Raw genomic sequence first — 19,192 nt, 5'->3', positions numbered from 1 at the left:
CCTTAAGTGAGGCAACTCTCATATCTGCCTCTTGGGGGAGCGTGACAATGTTAGTGTAAGAGAAGCACTGACAATCTGTGCTGTGGGCAGGAACTAATAGAAGAGGAAAATCTGGGTGGCAGAAATATAGTGCTGCAACTGCCTTTCCACTTAAAATTGTGCACATCAATTTTAGTTTTGAGCGCAATGTCTGAAGCATCAGCAGCAGGAGAGGTTATTATTTTAGTGCCACTCTGATCCGAACTACATGTCCTGTGTGGTAGGCTGGGTTCCACTTATACAGTTCTCCATGTAAAGGGCTGCTGGAGCGTGCAATGCAGAGTAGCAGCAGTCCTTGGTCTATTTTGCCTACTGGCCGCCAGGCTGTGCTTTTTTTTTTTTTTTTTTACAAACCTTTACACGGCGGAGCTGTCAGACTTACACTCCCTCCACTAGGCAGAATGGCAGTGCATTACTGGGATGTGCTGTTCTTAGGTCTCATTACTGCTGTGATAGCGCATTTAACCCCTGATGCTCAGAGTGTATTTGTTGTAGACAGGTGTGTTTTGTTTCAGCCGAATTTTGCCAAATTCGGAGATTCGGATGCATCCGAAGTTCTGAATTACCACATCCCGAAAAAAATCCAAAAATGAATAAATTAGTTTCCGAATCTTCAGACCCATTACTCATATTCGGAATTTTTCATTGTTTCTAATGTAAACCGAACATAGCCGACACTAACTCTATCTTTTTATTTAATAAATAATTAAGTAAAGCTATTAACCCCTAAACCACCATTCCCCAACATCGCCAACACTAACTAAACCTATTAACCCCTAAACCGCACCCCCCATATCGCCAACACTAACTAAATCTATTAACCCCTAAACCGCACTTCCCCGACATCGCTTACACTAACTAAATCACTAAATAAAGCTATTAACCCCTAAACCACCGTTCCCTGACATTGCCAACACTAACTAAACCTATTAAATCCGCTAAACCACCGTTTCCGAAACATCGCCGAAACAAACTAAATATATTAACCCCTAAACCACCGTTCCGAAACATCGCCAACACAAACTAAACCTATTAACACCTAAACCACATTTCCCCGACATCGCCGCCACTACCTAAACCTATTAACCCCTAAACCGCACCCTCCCCACATCGCCAACACTAACTAAACCTGTTAACCTCTAAACTGCACTTCCCCGGCACTAACTAAACCTATTAACCCCAAAACCGCCGTTCCCAAACATCGCTGACACTAACTAAACCTATTAACCCTTAAACTGCAGTTCCCCAACATCGCCGACACTGACTAAACCTATTAACCCCTAAACCGACGTACACCCACATCGCTAACACTAACTAAAACACAAAATAAACATATTAACCCCTAAACTGCCATACACCCACATTGGTTGCTTTTTATTGTGTGTATGTGTGTTTATCATGTGCTAAATGGGTGGAGGATAGACTTCATTTTGTGTAGTAATAAAGCACAGATTTACCTTAAGTGCAGCCTTTGTCCTTCTTTGACAGATACTTATTTCAGTTTTTGTCCTTCCTTTTAACCATATTATAATCACTTTGGGACTGCTAGCACTTTAGGTAGCGCATTAGATTGACATTGTTGCACCTCTATTTTAAGTATTTTCGTCTAAACCTATTAACCCCTAAACCGCTGTTATCAAACATCGCCGACACTAGCTAAACCTATTAACCCCTAAACCACTTTTCCCAAACATCCCCAAAATTAACTAAACCTATTAACCCCTAAACTGCTGGCCCCCACATTGCAACAACCTAAATTAAACTATATTAGCCCCTAACCCTAAAACTAACCCTAACCATAGCCGTAACCCTAAACCTAACACACCCTAACTTTAACATAATTAAAATAGAGCTAAATTAAAGTTACAATTATTAACTAAATAATATTTAAAACTAAATACAAACTTACCTGTGAAATAAAACAAACCTAAGCTAGCTACAATTTAACTAATAGTTATATTGTAGCTAGCTTAGGTTTTATTTTTAGTTCTCAGGTAAAATTGTATTTATTTTAACTAGGTAGACTAGTTAGTAAATAGTTAGTAACTATTTACTAATTACCTAGTTAAAATAAATACTGGGGCGTGTCCTAATTGTGGCCATGGCAGGTCACACTTGCTAGAGGCTCCTGATCTCAGATTTATAATTTGCCATATATAACACATCAAACTACCTATATCAATTCCTAATTAGCGGCCTACCTTGCAGACATCCACCCCCCCCCCCCCCGAGCTACTGGGTTAAGCAGACACAGTTACACTGGAAAACTACGTAGTTCTCTATCACTCATTCTAGCTATGGAAATTCCTTTTACAGAATGGCAAAGGCTGCTAGACAAGATGGAGCGAAAGCTAAGTAGAGGCTATGAAGATCTCAAAATGGCGCTGAGAGCTCCTTACGACAAAGAAACCGCATTTGATGCAGTAGAGGTGGAGAGAGTAACCCTTTGTGTACAGCATGCCTCCTTTCAGCAGACTCTGACAACTAGCTCTCCTGATGAAACCCCAAACGGACATTCGGATAATATAGGATATAACGAGAAACACCTACTTCCGATGTTTGCACCAGCCGAGAGGGATGCGCACGATCCCTGGGAGCGAAGTGCAGATATCATACAGCGGCAGATGAGGTCTACATTCCAAGGTAACAAAAGTGGAATCTGAAAATGACAAGGGACTTGCCACAAGGATTGCCACTAGAAACTACCTTTGTCACTCAGATGTCTCGCAGTGTGGAATCCCAAACTGACATTCCTATTATAGGCTGCTACTCTCCTAGCAAAGCTGACGTCCCTGGAATAACGGTCCATCGCACAACCCTCTCAGCTCCAGGGGGTTCGGAACAGGTCCTGAAACCCCTCCAGAGCAAATTGCCCAGAACTCTGCAAAGGTTGTGTATTGGATAAGAAGCTCAGAAATCACCTTCAGTTAGTCAGCTCGTCCTATTTATGGAGAACTAGATTATGGTCACTTGACATAAGTCTATGTTGATATGGCTCGATTGTGAGAAATTCTCAGAAAAACTACATAAGAGGCGAGCGACTGGCTTGATATCTTCTATTTTTATGCCCATACAAAAATAACTAAGCCATGGAGATAGCAATGTTGGATTATTAGAGGGTTTCTATGATTAAATGCCTGGTTGTTACTAGATCTATTCCGCTCTATTTGGGGCAACTAAACTTGATGTACCGCTAACTGTGTGAAGGAGATCATTATGTATGCTACTCCCTGCGACTTAAAGGATTATTTCAGCTTGTTTATTGAATTTATTGGTATACTATATATCTTACAGAACCTTTATATTTGGCTGCTCTGTTTTATATTTTAATACTCACCCTAAAGGTTTGCTATTTGTACATGGCTCTTATACCTGAGCATTTTCAGCTTGAGAATTACAGTATATGTAACCTTACAATTTATTGCCTGTACACCACCGTAAGATGCTTATATCACATAAATCTGTCTGGGGTTTTGGGTTCTATAAAACAAGCAATACATATTATAGCATAAGAGCTATTCGATTTATGTACATTCATAATGCAACATACCTTAACCCATACAATGCTTTCTCTTCCCTCAAAAACTAGTTTATACAAGTAGATAGAGAACGACTACTAAATACTATATTCTATATTTTACACTCTTTTTTCATTAGCTAGTTTCTAGTTATACACAACATAATATTTTATTTTCTTAGTTCCATATGGTCCAAGAACAACTGTTTATACCATTAATTTTCCTCTATGTGAAGTTCACTGGGGCATATAAATGACCTTCTAAGAAGTTAAAGGGACATTATACACTCATTTTTTCTTTGCATATATGTTTTGTAGATGATCTATTTATATATCCCATAAAGTTTGATTTTAAAAAAAAATGTATAGTTTTGCTTATTTTTGAATAACATTGCTCTGATTTTCAGACTCCTAATCAAGCCCCAAAGTTTGATGTGAATACTGTCAGCTACCTTCTCCAGCTTGCTCCTGTTTGTGTAAAGGGTCTTTTCATATGCAAAAGAAGGGGGAGGGGGGAGTGTCTTATTTCCCACTTGCAATGGGCTTTCCAGCTAACTTTTCAACATAGCTAAATTGAGAGTTTCTATCACCTAGATTTAGAGTTCTGCGTTAGCCTTAAAAAGCAGCGTTAAGGGGTCCTAACGCTGCTTTCTAACACCCGCTGGTATTACGAGTATGGTAGGTACAGGTCTACCGCTCACTTTTCTTCCGCAACTTTTGTCTACCGCAAATCCCCTTACGTCAATTGCGTATCCTATCTTTTTAATGGGATTTGCCTAACGCCGGTATTACGAGTCTTGGAAGAAGTGAGTGGTACAGCCTCTACCGCCAAGACTCCTACCGCCTAAAAAAGTCAGTAGTTAAGAGTTTTATGGGCTAACGCCGGAACATAAAGCTCTTAACTACCGTGCTACAAAGTACACTAACACCCATAAACTACCTATGATCCCCTAAACCGAGGCACAAGTCTTCATCCGATCGGGGCAGAAGCGGTCTTCCATCCAGCAGAAGTCTTCATCCAGGCGACATCGTCTATCTTCATCCTTCCGGCGCGGAGCGGGTCCATCTTCAAGACATCCGACGCGGAACATCCTCTTCTTTCCACAGCTAACACTGAATGAAGGTTCCTTTAAATGACGTCATCCAAGATGGCGTCCCTCGAATTAAATATAATTTAAATAAAACGAAATAAATTTACTATAATTAAATAAATTATTCCTATTTAAAACTAAATACTTACCTATAAAATAAACCCTAATATAGCTACAAAATAACTAATAGTTACATTGTATCTATTTTTTGATTTATATTTATTTTACAGGCAACTTTGTATTTATTTTAACTAGGTACAATAGCTATTAAATAGTTAATAGAGTGGGTCCATCTTCAAGACATCCGACGTGGAGCATCCTCTTCTTTCCACGGCTAACACTGAATGAAGGATCATTTAAATGATGTCATCCAAGATGGCGTCCCTCTAATTCCAATTGGCTGATAGGATTATATCAGCCAATCGGAATTAAGGTAGGAAAAATCCAATTGGTTGATGCTATCAGCCAATCGGAATGAAGTTCAATCCGATTGGCTGATTGGATCAGCCAATAGAATTGACCTCGCATTCTATTGGCTGATCCATTTAGCCAATCGGATTGAACTTCAATCCGATTGGCTGATAGCATCAACCAATCGGATTTTTCCTACCTCAATTCCGATTGGCTGATAGAATCCTATCAGCCAATTGGAATTAGAGGGACGCTATCTTGGATGACATCATTTAAAGGATCCTTCATTTAGTGTTAGCCGTGGAAAGAAGAGGATGCTCCACGTCGGATGTCTTGAAGATGGACCCACTCTATTAACTATTTAATAGCTATTGTACCTAGTTAAAATAAATACAAAGTTGCCTGTAAAATAAATATAAATCAAAAAATAGATACAATGTAACTATTAGTTATTTTGTAGCTATATTAGGGTTTATTTTATAGGTAAGTATTTAGTTTTAAATAGGAATAATTTATTTAATTATAGTAAATTTATTTCGTTTTATTTAAATTATATTTAACTTAGGGGGGTGTTAGGGTTAGACTTAGGTTTAGGGGTTAATGACTTTATTATAGTAGCGGCAACATTGGGGGTGGCAGATTAGGGGTTAATAATTGTAGGTAGGTGGCGGCGATGTTAGGGAGGGCAGATTAGGGGTTAATAAAATGTATTATAGTGTTTGCGAGTCAGGAGTGTGGCGGTTTAGGGGTTAATACATTTATTATAGTGACGGCGATGTCCGGTCGGCAGATTATGGGTTAATAAGTGTAGGTAGGTGGCGGCGACGTTGGGGGGCAGATTAGGGGTTAATAAATATAATGTAGGTGTTGGCGATGTTCGGGGCAACAGATTAGGGGTTCATAGGGATAATGTAGGTGGCGGCGGTGTCCGGAGCAGCAGATTAGGGGTTAATAATATAATGTAGGTGGCGAGGATGTCGGGGGCGGCAGATTAGGGGTTAATAAGTGTAAGGTTAGGGGGTGTTTAGACTCGGGGTTCATGTTAGGGTGTTAGGTGTAGACTTAGAAAGTGTTTCCCCATAGGAAACAATGGGGCTGTGTTAGGAGCTGAATGCTGCTTTTTTGCAGGTGTTAGGTTTTTTTACAGCCAGCTCAGCCCCATTGTATCCTATGGGGAAATCGTGCACGAGCACGTTTTTCCAGCTTACCACTACCGTAAGCAACGCTGGCTTTGAGAGTAGAAGTGGAGCTAAATTTGGCTCAACGCTCACTTTTCTGAGGCTAACGCAGCCATTCAGAAAACTTGTAATACCAGCGTTGGCTTAAGGGTGCGCTGGAAAAAAAAGGAGCGTTAGCTCCGCAAGTTTTTACCGACAAAACTCAAAATCTAGGCGAATGTCTTAAAACCGTTTTATACTGGATTTTTATATCAGTATCTGGGCATCTTGTTCTTTATAGTAGTGTCTATTACATGAAGTTATTTGAAAATGAGTGTATACTGTCCCTTTAAGAGGAATTGAAAATAAGGAAATTGTGGCTTCATTTTACTGTGTTCAGTTTATGTTATTGTAGTGTTTGCAAAAAGACCGTTATCATTGTTGTGAATATATGTTTAATTCATCTATTTTACTTTTTCTCAGAAACTGACTACCCTTATAGTGTTTGAACTAAGGGTATTATCATACCAAAAGTGGTGCTTATCCGCTGAAAATCCTTCTGGATTCTATTATAAACTTAAAGTTTACTATTAATGTCATTATTCTATTTCAAATTTATACCACGTTGATATTACTGATTTTATCTTATATACAGTTTAACACTATCGTTGTAGCTGATGGCGATTTTGTTTATATATGTACTCATTTTATAGACGCTTCATCAGCGATTAGAGTGTCCAAAGGTCTTTCCCTTCCCTAAGCCGGTGAGGGGGGGAGGGATTCTAATTAATAGTTTGAAGCAACAGTACCTAGGTACATGCTCCGAATCTATTTAATACTATATCCCTGATAAAGAGTTATTACTAGTTTCATCAACATCCTACCTTATTCAATGTGTCATTTCGATATTCCAAAGTGGTATTCATTACTTAATGCTAATTACTTATATTACTCTTATATGTATGGAAATATCTGTCTAAATCATATTTCTAGCAAATAGGAGTATACAGTAGGCTCAGCCCTCATATCCTATATACAGTTATGAATCTCTTGTACTTGTATTCACAGACATTTATTATGCTTGAAATAATTGGTATGTCCTGCCCTTTAGAACTTAAACATATGTATTAATCTGATAACTGCCTTATTGTTCTGGTTCCTTATATTTAATATAGTTATGTGCTACAGTTGGTGAAATGTTACACCTTTACAACCCTGTATCTCATAGCCCATTTCATACTCAAGTTACTCTCTATTAAACCCACGACCTGTAATTTGCGTCCTGTCTGGCCATATATCTCATATAATACTAGAACATCCTTGATATTGCATTCGAAAATACAAAGTTCATGGGAGATAGCCTGCCCCCCCCCCCCTTTTCACATTTCTATAGCGGTATTTACTTACTTAATTTCCCTTCTCATTATATCTGTACGAAAGGTACACCCGACTTTGGGTCATACTAAACTATTCCTATGTCATTACAGATGTATAATTTCTGTGGTTATCATTATCAGAGTAATAGTGTTTCCTGTATCAGTTGGTTCATATGTAACCATTGAATTAACCACTGTTAAATGCTATTATTCCTATAAATTATAAAATGAGATTCTCAAATTATTGATAACTATGTAATGTACAACTATCGTTTGTCGATATATGAGATTTATTGTCTTTTATGTAACTACTGTAAAGAGACAACCTTAATTGTTCATGTATATGACTTGTTATATCATCTTAATGATGTTTATGTACCAAGACTCTCAATTATAAAAAAAAACATAATCTGAAAAAAAACATTTCACATTAAAAAGTACAAACTTACCTGTGAAATAAAAGTAAAACCTAAGCTGCCTTACACTAAAACCTAACTAAAACCTAAAAAGAATTATTCAAAATAATAAAAATGATTCCTATTCTAAACCGTTTAAAAAAAAAAAAAAACACCCCAAAATAAAAGAACCCTAATCTATAATAAACTACTAATAGCCCTTAAAATAACAGCTCTTTTGCTACTAAATAAAAACAAACCCCCATATCATTACAAACCCCTACCCACTCCAAACCCACAAAATAAAAAACCTAACTAAAAAAAACTAATACTAAACTACCAATAGACCTTAAAAGGGCTTTTGTAGGGCATTGCCCTAAGTCAAACAGCTCTTTCACCTAAACAAATTACCAATTACCCCCTAACAGTAAAAAAAACCCACCCGCCAAACCCCCTAAAATAAAAAACCTAACACTAAAAAAAAACAAAAAACTACCCATTGCCCCTAAAGGGGCATTTGTATGGGCATTGCCCTTAAAAGGGCATTCAGCTATTTTACTGCCCTTAAAAGGGGCATTCAGCTCTTCTAAGATTGCCCATTAGCCCTAATCTAAAAAGAAAAACCCACCGCCAATAAAACCTAACACTAACCCCTCTTTAGGTACTCATAGTTGCTGAACGATCTTCATCCCAGCAGCTCCATCTTCATCCATCGAGGGACCGACATCTTCTTCATCCCTGTGGAGGTCCATTGATTCGACGTGGAGGTCCTCTTTATGCAATCGTCCTCCACACACTGAGGATTCAAATGCAAGGTACCCCTTTTATACTGGGGGTACCATTGCATTCCTATTGGATGAAAAATTTAAACCAGCCAATAGGAATTAGAGCTGCTTAAATCCTATTGGCTGTTCAAATCAGCCAATATTGGGTGGGGGTTTGTAATGTTAATAGGTTTAGTTAGTGTTGGCGATGTCGGGGAGCGGCGCTTTAGGGGTTAATAATTTTATTTAGTGATTTAGTTAGTGTCTGCGATGTGGGGGGGGGCTGCATTTTAGGGGTTAATAGGTTTTGGTAGTGTTGACATATTTTTTTTTCTATAAACTTTTCATTATTTTTAATACTACAGATTCAATAATTACAAATTTGCATAAGATACATCAAAGAAAAACAAATAGAGATGCTGATTCTTAATATCTTCAGTTACAAAGTATAAACATGGCTATATAGATAATAAAAAGTAACCTTATATCAGTTCAGAGTCATTAAAGTGCTTATAGATTTTTCCATTGTTAACAAAACAAAAACAAAAATAATATTGAATGCTTCTTTACTAGCCTAAGCAGATCTATTTAAATATTGTTTCATGTAACAAACCTACCTAGTACATACTTAGTAGCAAAAAAATAATTAAAAAAATAAAAAGGGACCTAATTTCAAGATAACTACTTGAATAAATCTAGTGTTCTGGCCCTAGTGTGGGAGTTTAGTTAGAAATATTATGTTTGCTGCCGATGGTGACATTTTTATTTTAAGAATACAAGTTAACAAATATTCCACTCTTGCCCATAGTTGTAACTGTTTGGGGCATTATATATCATATGTAATAGTTCCGGATTATGTTTGGAACATTTAATGCATTTATTCTCTATTTCTTTATTCCATTTCTGTACCCTCTTAGGGGTCAGATGATCCTGATGCATAAGTCTTAGATGGGATTCTCTCATTGCCATAGATCTATTTAATTTATATATGCTTCCCAATGTTTTTTTGTACGATTTTTTCCTCTCCACAGATGGGTAAACTACGTTCCCATTTGATATATATATGTCTCTATCTGCTTTTGTTCGAGTGTAGATAAAAGTATCTTATATATAGCCGATAGTGAACCCAGCTTAATTTTAGGATGGTCTAGGAGTGGATGATTTTGGAATAATGAATCTGGGGCAGCTTGGATAACCGAGTTTAAGTAGTGTTTTGCTTGCATGAAATGAAAACTATCTTTACTTGGAACTTAATATGCTTCTTAGATTTAATTAAATGTATAGATCTGTTTAACTCTCCAATTTCACAGATGTCCTATATTAATTATATTAAGTTCCCTCCACCTCTGGAACACACTGATGTTTGTGGCGGTTTTTCTGACACTCTTTGTGCCGGCGTCGGGTAAGGCTCTCTCGGTCTGCACAGTTGTATCTGCGCTGCTACTCATTTATTTATACTTCTGATTTCTGAGTGGCAGAAGATTGTGGTAGGGAATAAGAGTTTACTGATAACATTTAAAAAACCTCCTGCCTTATTTAAAAAGTACCACGCGTCATCTTTTTAAGCCATCTCTCTCCACCTTATCCTAAAAATGTTACGTGCCCCTATTATGTAACTAATAGTATTTTAACAATTATTTTAGGTATTTTAACTGATTGTGTAAAAACAATACTTTTTTTTAATCATAACATGTTTATTTATTAATTGTAAAACAGAAAATGACATGCGTCTGCATCCTTTTGTTAATAAAGTAAATCATTTAGATTAATATAGGGAATAAAAGGAAATGCAGGGGTGAGCACAACTGATTTCTGAAGGTTTATAGTTCAGTGGGGTTGATAAGGGCGACTACCACAGCTGTGATGGTGATCAGGGATATGACTCCACAGCATGAAAACTGAAAGCAGTTTAATTCAAGTGAGGAGAATCCATATAATACAACTGCAAGGATTTTGCCAGATAAAGAAGGCTCCCAGTTTATTCTAATAATGTGATTATTTTACTCACAAAACCATTTCCAGAAGAAATAAATTCTACTCCCAACAGAGTATAGATAAACTATAAAGCATAGTACAGATGCATGATAGGCAATTCCTGGATTTATAGAAAAACTAATAATAATAAACAATACCAAAATTTGATTTATTTTTTGCTATAAATTCAATAAGTGCATATTATTGTGCATCTATGTATACAGAATAGCTATTTTTCTTTTTGTCTGTTAGTCTGTTTCTTTGTGTCTGTGTGTGTATCTGAGTCTTTCTATGTTAGTGTCAGTGTTATTGTGTCTTTGAATGTGTGTGTGTCTCAGGAGAGTTTCTGTGTGTATGAGTTTTTTTTAAGTGTGTGTGACCATTCCTATGTGTCTGTGCCTTTGAATGTTTCTTTGTGTTTGTGTCTATAAATGTGTGTGCATTTGAATGTTTTTGTTTGTGTTATGAGTGTGTGTGCATTTGAATGTTTTGTTTTTGTGTGCCTGAGTGTTTCTGCAGACTTTTAAGTATCCAAAAAACTGAACCTCTATTGGGTTCATACATGTTTATCTGGCTCTGATACTATCCAGGGCCTCACCAGCCACTGACCTCACTGCACGTCACTGCATAGGGTAGCTCAAAAATTAAATAAACCGCTGTTTACATGGTGATGCTTACTGTGTACACTATAGAAAAAAACTAAATTTATGCTTACCTGATAAATGTATTTCTTTCTTGACACGATGAGTCCACGGATCATCTAATTACTATTGGAAATATCACTCCTGCCCAGCAGGAGGCGGCAAAGAGCAGCACCACAAAGCTGTTAAATATCACCTCCCTTCCCTCTAACCCCAGTCATTTGACCAAAGTAAATAACAACCTGTGGAAAGAACAGGGCGGGCCTTGGACTCATGTCAAGAAATAAATAAATTTATCAGGTAAGCATAAATTTTGTTTTCTTTCTAATGACACAATGAGTCCACGGATCATCTAATTACTATTGGGAATCAATACCCAAGCTAGAGTACACAGATGATAAGGGAGGGACAAGACAGGGAATCTAAACGGAAGGCACCACTGCTTGAAGAACCTTTCTCCCTTTCGCCCAAAAGCGGCTGCAGCCGAGGCAAAAGTGTCAAATTTATAGAATTTTGAAAAAGTGTGAAGAGAGGACCAAGTTGCAGCCTTGCAAATCTGTTCCACAGAAGCTTTGTTTTTGAATGCCCAGGAAGAGGAAACAGCCCTCATAGAATGAGCCGTAACTCTCTCAGGAGGCTGCTGTCCAGCAGTTTCATAGGCAAAGCAAATTATACTCTTCAGCCACAAAGAAAGAAAAGTAGCCGTAGCTTTCTGTCCCTTATGTTTCCCAGAGAATACCACAAACAGAGCAGAAGACTGACAAAAATCCTTAGTCGCCTGTAAATAGAATTTTAGTGCACGTACTACGTCCAGATTGTGCATAAGCCGTTCCTTCTGAGAAGAAGGATTAGGACACAAGGAGGAACAACAATCTCCTGATTAATGTTCGGTCTGAAACTACTTTAGGGAGAAACCCTAAAGTAGTACATAAAACCACCTTATCCGAATGAAAAATAAGGTAAGGAGACTCATACTGTAATGCCGAGAGCTCTGACACTCTACGAGCAGATGAAATAGCAACAAGAAACAAAACTTTCCAAGATAACACCTTAATATCTAAAGAATGCATAGGCTCAAACGGAGCCCCTTGAAGAACCTTAAGAACTAAATTAAGACTCCAGGGAGGAGTAACTGGTTTGAACACAGGCCTGATCCTCACCAAGGCCTGACAAAACGATTGAACGTCTGGGAGGTCCCCCAGATGCTTATGTAACAAAATAGACAAGGCAGATATTTGACCCTTTAGGAAACTTGCCGATAAACCCTTCTCCAAACCTTCTTGGAGAAATTACAGAATTCTAGGAATCCTAACTCTACTCCAAGAGTAGCCCTTGGATTCACACCAATATAGAGATTGATACCATATCTTATGGTAAATCTTTCTAGTCACAGGTTTACGAGCCTGAATCATGGTCTCAATGACCAATTCTGAAAATCCACGCTTGGATTTCAATCTCGTTGAATCTCCAAGCAGTCAGCTTCAGAGAAACTAGATATGGATGAAGGAAGGGCCCTTGAAGTAGAAGGTCCTTCCTCAATGGAAGTCTCCAAGGTGGAAGAGATGACATGTCCACCAGGTCTGCATACCAAATCCTGCAAGGCCACGCCGGTGCAATGAGGATCACCAACGCCCTTTCCTGGTTGATTCGAGCATTGACCTGAGGTAGAAGAGCAAATGGAGGAAATAGCTATGCAAGACTGAAATTCCAAGGTACCGCCAGAGCGTCTATCAGTACAGCCTGAGGGTCCCTTGACCTCAACGTGTAACTCGGAAGCTTGGCATTCTGCAGAGATGCCATGAGATCCAATTCCGGCTGACCCCATTTGAGAATCAGGCTGGAAAACACTTCCGGATTGAGTTCCCACTCCCCCGGGTGAAAGGTCTGCCTGCTCAGGAAGTCCGCCTCCCAGTTGTCCACTCCTGGAATGTGGATCACCGACAGACAGCAATTGTGGGTCTCTGCCCACTGAATGATCTTGGCTACCTCTGTCATGGCCAAGGAACTCCGGGTTCCTCCCTGATGGTTGATGTAAATCACTGAGGTTATATTGTCCGACTGGAACCTGATGAACCGGGCCGACGCTAACTGAGGCCAGGCCAGGAGAGCATTGAAGATTGCTCTCAGTTCCAGAATGTTTATGGGTAGAACAGACTCTGACCGAGTCCATGTTCCCTGAGCCTTTAGAGAGCCCCAGACTGCTCCCCATCCCAGAACGCTGGCATCTGTTGTCGCAATCACCCAAGAGGGTCTGCGAAAGCAGGATCCCTGGCAGAGATGATCCCGAGAGAACCACCAAAGTAGATAATCCCTTGTCTCCTGCTCCAGCTGTAATCGTGGATACAGATCTGCATAATCTCCTTTCCACTGCCTGAGCATGCTTAACTGCAGAGGTCTGAGGTGGAAACGGGTGAACGGGATGATGTCCTTTAAATCCACCGTTGTCATAAATTGACCCTCTTGGACCAAAGGAAGAATGGAACGAATAGTTTCCATCTTGAAGGACGGAACTCTGAGAAATTTGTTTAGACTCTTGAGATCTAAAATTGGTCTGAAGGTTCCCTCCTTTTTGGGAACCATGAACAGATTGGAATAGAACCCCAGACCCCGTTCCTGCATTGGAACAGGAACTATCACTCCCAGGACAGAGAAGTCCTGTACACAGTATAAGAACACCTCTCTTTTTGTCTGGTCTACAGATAATCTTGAAAGCAGAAACCTGCCCCTGGGAGGAAAGGTCTTGAACTCTAGTTTGTATCTCTGGGACACGATGTCCACCGCCCAGGGATCCTGAACATCTCAAACCCAAGCCTGAGTGAAGAATGAAAGTCTGTCCCCACAAGATCTGGTCCCGGATCGGGGGCAGGCCCTTCATGCTGTCTTTGACTCAACAGCAACCTTTTGGATTGCTTTCCCTTGTTCCAAGACTGATTGGGCCTCCAGGAAGGCTTGGACTACTCCTGGTTGGCGGAAAGGAGTGGAAGGATTTCCCTTGAAATTTCGAAAGGAATAAAAATTACTCTGACGTCCTTTTTGTTTATTTCTCTTATCCTGAGGGAGGAAATGTCCTTTACCTCCCATAATATCAGAAATTATTTTTGTCAAACCAGGCCCAAACAAGGTCTCTCCCTTGTAAGGAATCACCAAAAGTTTAGACTTAGATGACACATCGGCAGACCAAGATTTTAAACATAAAGCTCTGCGAGCCAGTATGGCAAAACCTGAAATCTTAGCTCCCAGCTTAATAACCTGAAGGGAAGCATCTGTAATAAAGGAGTTGACCGATTTAAGGGCCTTAATCCTATCCTGGATCTCTTCGAGGGGAATGTCTGTCCGAATGGATTCAGACAATGCATCCAACCAGTATGCGGCCACACTAGTGATCATAGCAATACAAACCGCAGGTCACCATTGTAAACCCTGGTGTACATATATCTTCTTGAGTAACCCCTCTAAATTTTATCCATAGGATCCTTAAAGGAACAACTATCCTCTAATGGAACAGTAGTTCTCTTGGCTAGTGTGGAAATTGCCCCTTCCACCTTGGGTACCGTCTGCCAAGACTCCTTGATAGAGTCTTCTATAGGAAGCATTTTTTTAAATATAGGGGATGGAGAAAAAGGGATACCCGGTTACTCCCATTCATTAGCAATGATCTCTGTAGCCCTATCTGGTACAGGAAGTACCTCCACCATGGAGGGCACATCTTAGGATTGACTACGACGGTAGTTTTGGAGTCGTCCAGGGTAGCTAAAACCTCCTTAAGTAACAAATGGAGGTGGTCTAGCTTAAACCTAAAGGATACAACTTCAGTATCAGCAGGAGGAATTACACTGTCTGAGTCTGAGATTTCACATTCAGATGCTACTGAATTATCCTCCTCCTCAGGCTTCTGGGAGGGGGCATTTGAAATAGCAACAACTGTGTCAGTAACCTCACTTCCAGATTGTTTACTTTTCCTGCAGCATGGGAAAAGCAGACAATGCATCAGAAACCACAGAGGACATGAGAGAAGCGATGTCTTGCAAAGTAACTCCAGATGGAGTAATGGAGGAAACGCGGGGCACTGGTTGTATGGACACTAAATTTTGAGACACTTGAGGAGAGAGCTACGGTATATTTTGAACATTGTCAGAAGACTCCTGAACAGCATCCGCCCTAGACAATGTTGGCTCAGAAAAAAAGTCTATCCCTATAATGAAAAGTTCTCTTAATACATGAGAAACAGAAAGGGATTGGTAGTTCAACATTAGCATCAAAACATAAAGAACATGTAACATCTTGCAGGGCCTCTTGGTCCACCTTTATTCACCACAAAAAACTAAATAGATAGAAAGTTGATATTTTATTAAAAAAATACCTCACAAAAAGACTGTTACTGTTACTTTAAATCTTTAAAATAAACTGCTTTATTTTTCAGCAAGAAAATAACATAATTAATAATTAAATATTCTGGACACCTTTACACCTCAGTTTAACGTTGCTGAGGTGCTTTCCTAACTGACTAACACCAGAGATTATAGGCTGTTAGATGATCCGGACTCAATCTATTTATTCTGTCAGCTAAAATCTGTAATACGGCCCAAAAACTGAAACAAAGTCTTCCGTGTCACATAACACAGGAACTATGATGTGGAAGTGCACAACAATTTTTGGTGCTTTTGTTAGCCCCGCCCATCGTGAGCGTTACAAGAAAAAACTTCCCTCAAGTCTTTTAAAAGTATACTAATGCTGTTTTATACTTAAGTTAAAAAACACCACCTCTGAGCCTGCTCCTCGTCCCCAGTGCCTGCTATTACTGCTCATAATAAATACTGTCAAAGTCATAATATAATTCCTTTATTATGTCCCAAATTATATTATATTAAAGTGCCATCTTTTATTCTGAATGACGATTCTTAGAAAATAAAAAGTCAGCACTCACCTTTGTAATTCTGCCCGGCAGCAGGCAGCTCACTAGGTTTGAGAGGCATGATTCCTCACATGGACCTGTGAAAAAAAGCAAAGACTGAATAAACTTACTCAGGCTTTAGGAAATAGGTCAGCATTAGTATATGGGAGGCGCAGTGATGATTATACCCCATAAGTTCCCATTGCTCTAAAGCCACCACTGCTCTACTGAGATTGATATGGACTACGGCTACACCCTAGAACAAAGCAGCACAATCTTGCACCACTTAAAAAATACTAAGATCTTGCTTGAAGAATCTTCTTTTCCAACACCTAACTTTACCACTTCCTTGCTCTTATGTAAGCAAAGAGAATGACTGGGGTTAGAGGGAAGGGAGGTGATATTTAACAGCTTTGCTGTGGTGCTCTTTGCCGCCTCCTGCTGGGCAGGAGTGATATCCCAATAGTAATTAGATAATCTGTGGACTCATCGTGTCATTAGAAAGAAAGACAGACAGAAAAAAATCTTGTTCTTTTGCATTCTGTACAGTTGCTTGTTGCAAACTTCTAAATGTGATTGATCTGCAGAAAAAGTTGATTAATGTGCTGTTTGAAGGAAAAGACCAGTAATAACTGCCTGAAATGTTTCCCATAGTAAACAAGAGGTTAACAAATTTCTCTTAACAAACATTTTCACAATTTGTCCAAACCAAATAAAGCCAGGAACAACATTTTTTGTGTGTGTGTGTGTGTGTGTATATATATATATATATATATATATATATATATATATATCCAGGTTGTGTAAGGTTTACAGAGCACCCTGGCGATTTTGACCGGCACCTTCACTACAGCTGTTTATATATATATATATATATATATATAAACACACACACAGTATATAATGACCCCGACACCTTGGAGAATGTAATATTATTTCAAATTGGTCACATTTGACTACTATCTTGTTCATAGAAAACATTTTGACACCACCCTGTAAGACTTATTAAAAACTTTGAAAGTTGAACATTATTTTATTGGTTCACAGTCTGTTGTGTATTTTTCTGCTTTTTATTTGCCAAATTATCACATATTGATAGATGCGTGCAATACTTTTAACAACCTTGTATAAATAAGTGTGTATAATTTTAATAAATATATAGAAAGTAAAAATAAGTAAAAAATGTCACGACAACCTTTGTCTTTATAAGAAAATGTACAAATGAATATATAGAGGCAAATGATTTGCTATGTTTTGTTTGCTTTGGTTATTGCAATGACAGACCTGTATTTGTTGTGATTGTCTGGAAATATTTGTGTGTAGATGGAAGGGCATTAACGTGCTTCATATCTTTATCCCCAGAGGACTTTAAAAGGCATGATTTTAAGGATACATCTGCATAATCACAGGTGTAGCTCAAAGAGTTGTATTGACTAATCCAGCTGTTCTTAGACAAGGATATTATCATGTTACCCATAGGACTTATAAATGGAACTGTTGTAAAATAGGTTTTCAGCCATATTAATATAACTATAAAGACATGAGGTACCCAGTGTTTGAAAAACGTAAAACAAAAAAGTGGATTTTATTTTGTGACACTGTTGAGCATTGGTTTAAGCAAGCTTCAGTTCTTTACTCTAATAATTATGACATATTCTTCTTTTAATTTACTTAAAATAAAATGGAGAAGCTAAACTAAAATATTTAATATTTTTTCCCCCCGCAGTATCTACTTGGCCCAGAATGGAAGCATTTCACCACTGTCATATTTACTCATGGAGACAAGTTACAAGAGGCCAAAATGGATGAAGAAGAATACCTTATGTTGGCCCCTAAATCTATTTTAGCACTTTTGGAAAATGTTCACAATCAATACATTTTTAGATTTCCTATGGGTAAAACACTACACCAGGAGAGAGAGAGATTATTATCAAAAATCTTGCATTTTGTTAGGCAGAACAGTTACCGAAGACTACAGTTCAAATAATATACTATGTGATAATATTTAGCATAGTATGTGGATTATGGATAACACCAAAGAGTAGCACAATGGGGGGTAGTTATCAAGCCGTCAACCTCAAATACGCTGGAATTCCGCAGCGTATTTGTGGCGAGGTTGATTCGCATTAGTTATCAAGCCCTAGATACCGGCAAAAGTAGAATTTTGTGACGTAAGCTTCGATCCACCGGACTCAGTCCGACACAGATCGATTCTTACGTCACTCCAGATGTTCCGCACACAAGTGCGGCACAATCTGACTACTTTTGCTAGTTATCAAAAAACTAGGAGGTACGCTCTGCACTTTTACGGCCCAGCGTACCTGGTTTTCAATTTGCCGCCCTGGAGGCGGCGGATCCCATAGGAATCAATGGGAGTGTGACCATAGTGAAAGTTCATGTTCGCTGCTGCCAGACATCCCATTGATTCCTATGGGAGATGTCTGCACCTAACACCCTAACATGTACCCCGAGTCTAAACACCCCTAATCTGTCCCCCCTACACCGCTGCAACTAAATAAAGTGTTTACCCCTAAACCGCCGCTCCCGGAGCCCACCGCAAGCTATAATAAACATGTTAACCCCTAAACCGCCGCTCCCTGACCCTGCCGCAACTATAATATGTATTAACCCCTAAACCGCCGCTCCCTAACCCCGCCGCAACTATAATATATGTATTAACCCCTAAACCGCTGCTCCCTGACCGGCCGCAACTATAATATATGTATTAACCCCTAAACCGCCGCTCCCGGACCCCGCCGCAACCTATATTACATTTATTAACCCCTATCCTGCCCCCCCTACACCGTCGCCACTATAATAAATTTATTAACCCCTATCCTGCCCCCCACTACACCGCCGCCACTGTAATAAAATTATTAACCCCTAAACCTAAGTCTAACACTAACCCTAACACCACCTAACTTAAATATTAATTA

General features: G+C 39.0%; 1 protein-coding gene across 1 annotated transcript in view; it reads left to right on the top strand.

The window, feature by feature from the left end:
* GIMD1 (GIMAP family P-loop NTPase domain containing 1) overlaps positions 1-18,243 on the top strand; it is an 84,276-nt gene extending 66,033 nt beyond the window's left edge. Inside the window, exon 2 of the mRNA XM_053700802.1 lies at positions 17,983-18,243. Coding sequence (XP_053556777.1) covers positions 17,983-18,243 — 261 coding nt within the window. The remainder of the gene's footprint in view (positions 1-17,982) is intronic.
* The last annotated feature ends 949 nt before the right edge of the window (positions 18,244-19,192 follow it).

The sequence above is a fragment of the Bombina bombina genome, chromosome 2, assembly GCF_027579735.1.
Source record: "Bombina bombina isolate aBomBom1 chromosome 2, aBomBom1.pri, whole genome shotgun sequence".
NCBI classification, from domain to species: domain Eukaryota; kingdom Metazoa; phylum Chordata; class Amphibia; order Anura; family Bombinatoridae; genus Bombina; species Bombina bombina.
The sequence above is the reverse complement of the archived record's forward strand: the minus strand, read 5'-3'. Positions and strand labels throughout refer to the sequence as shown.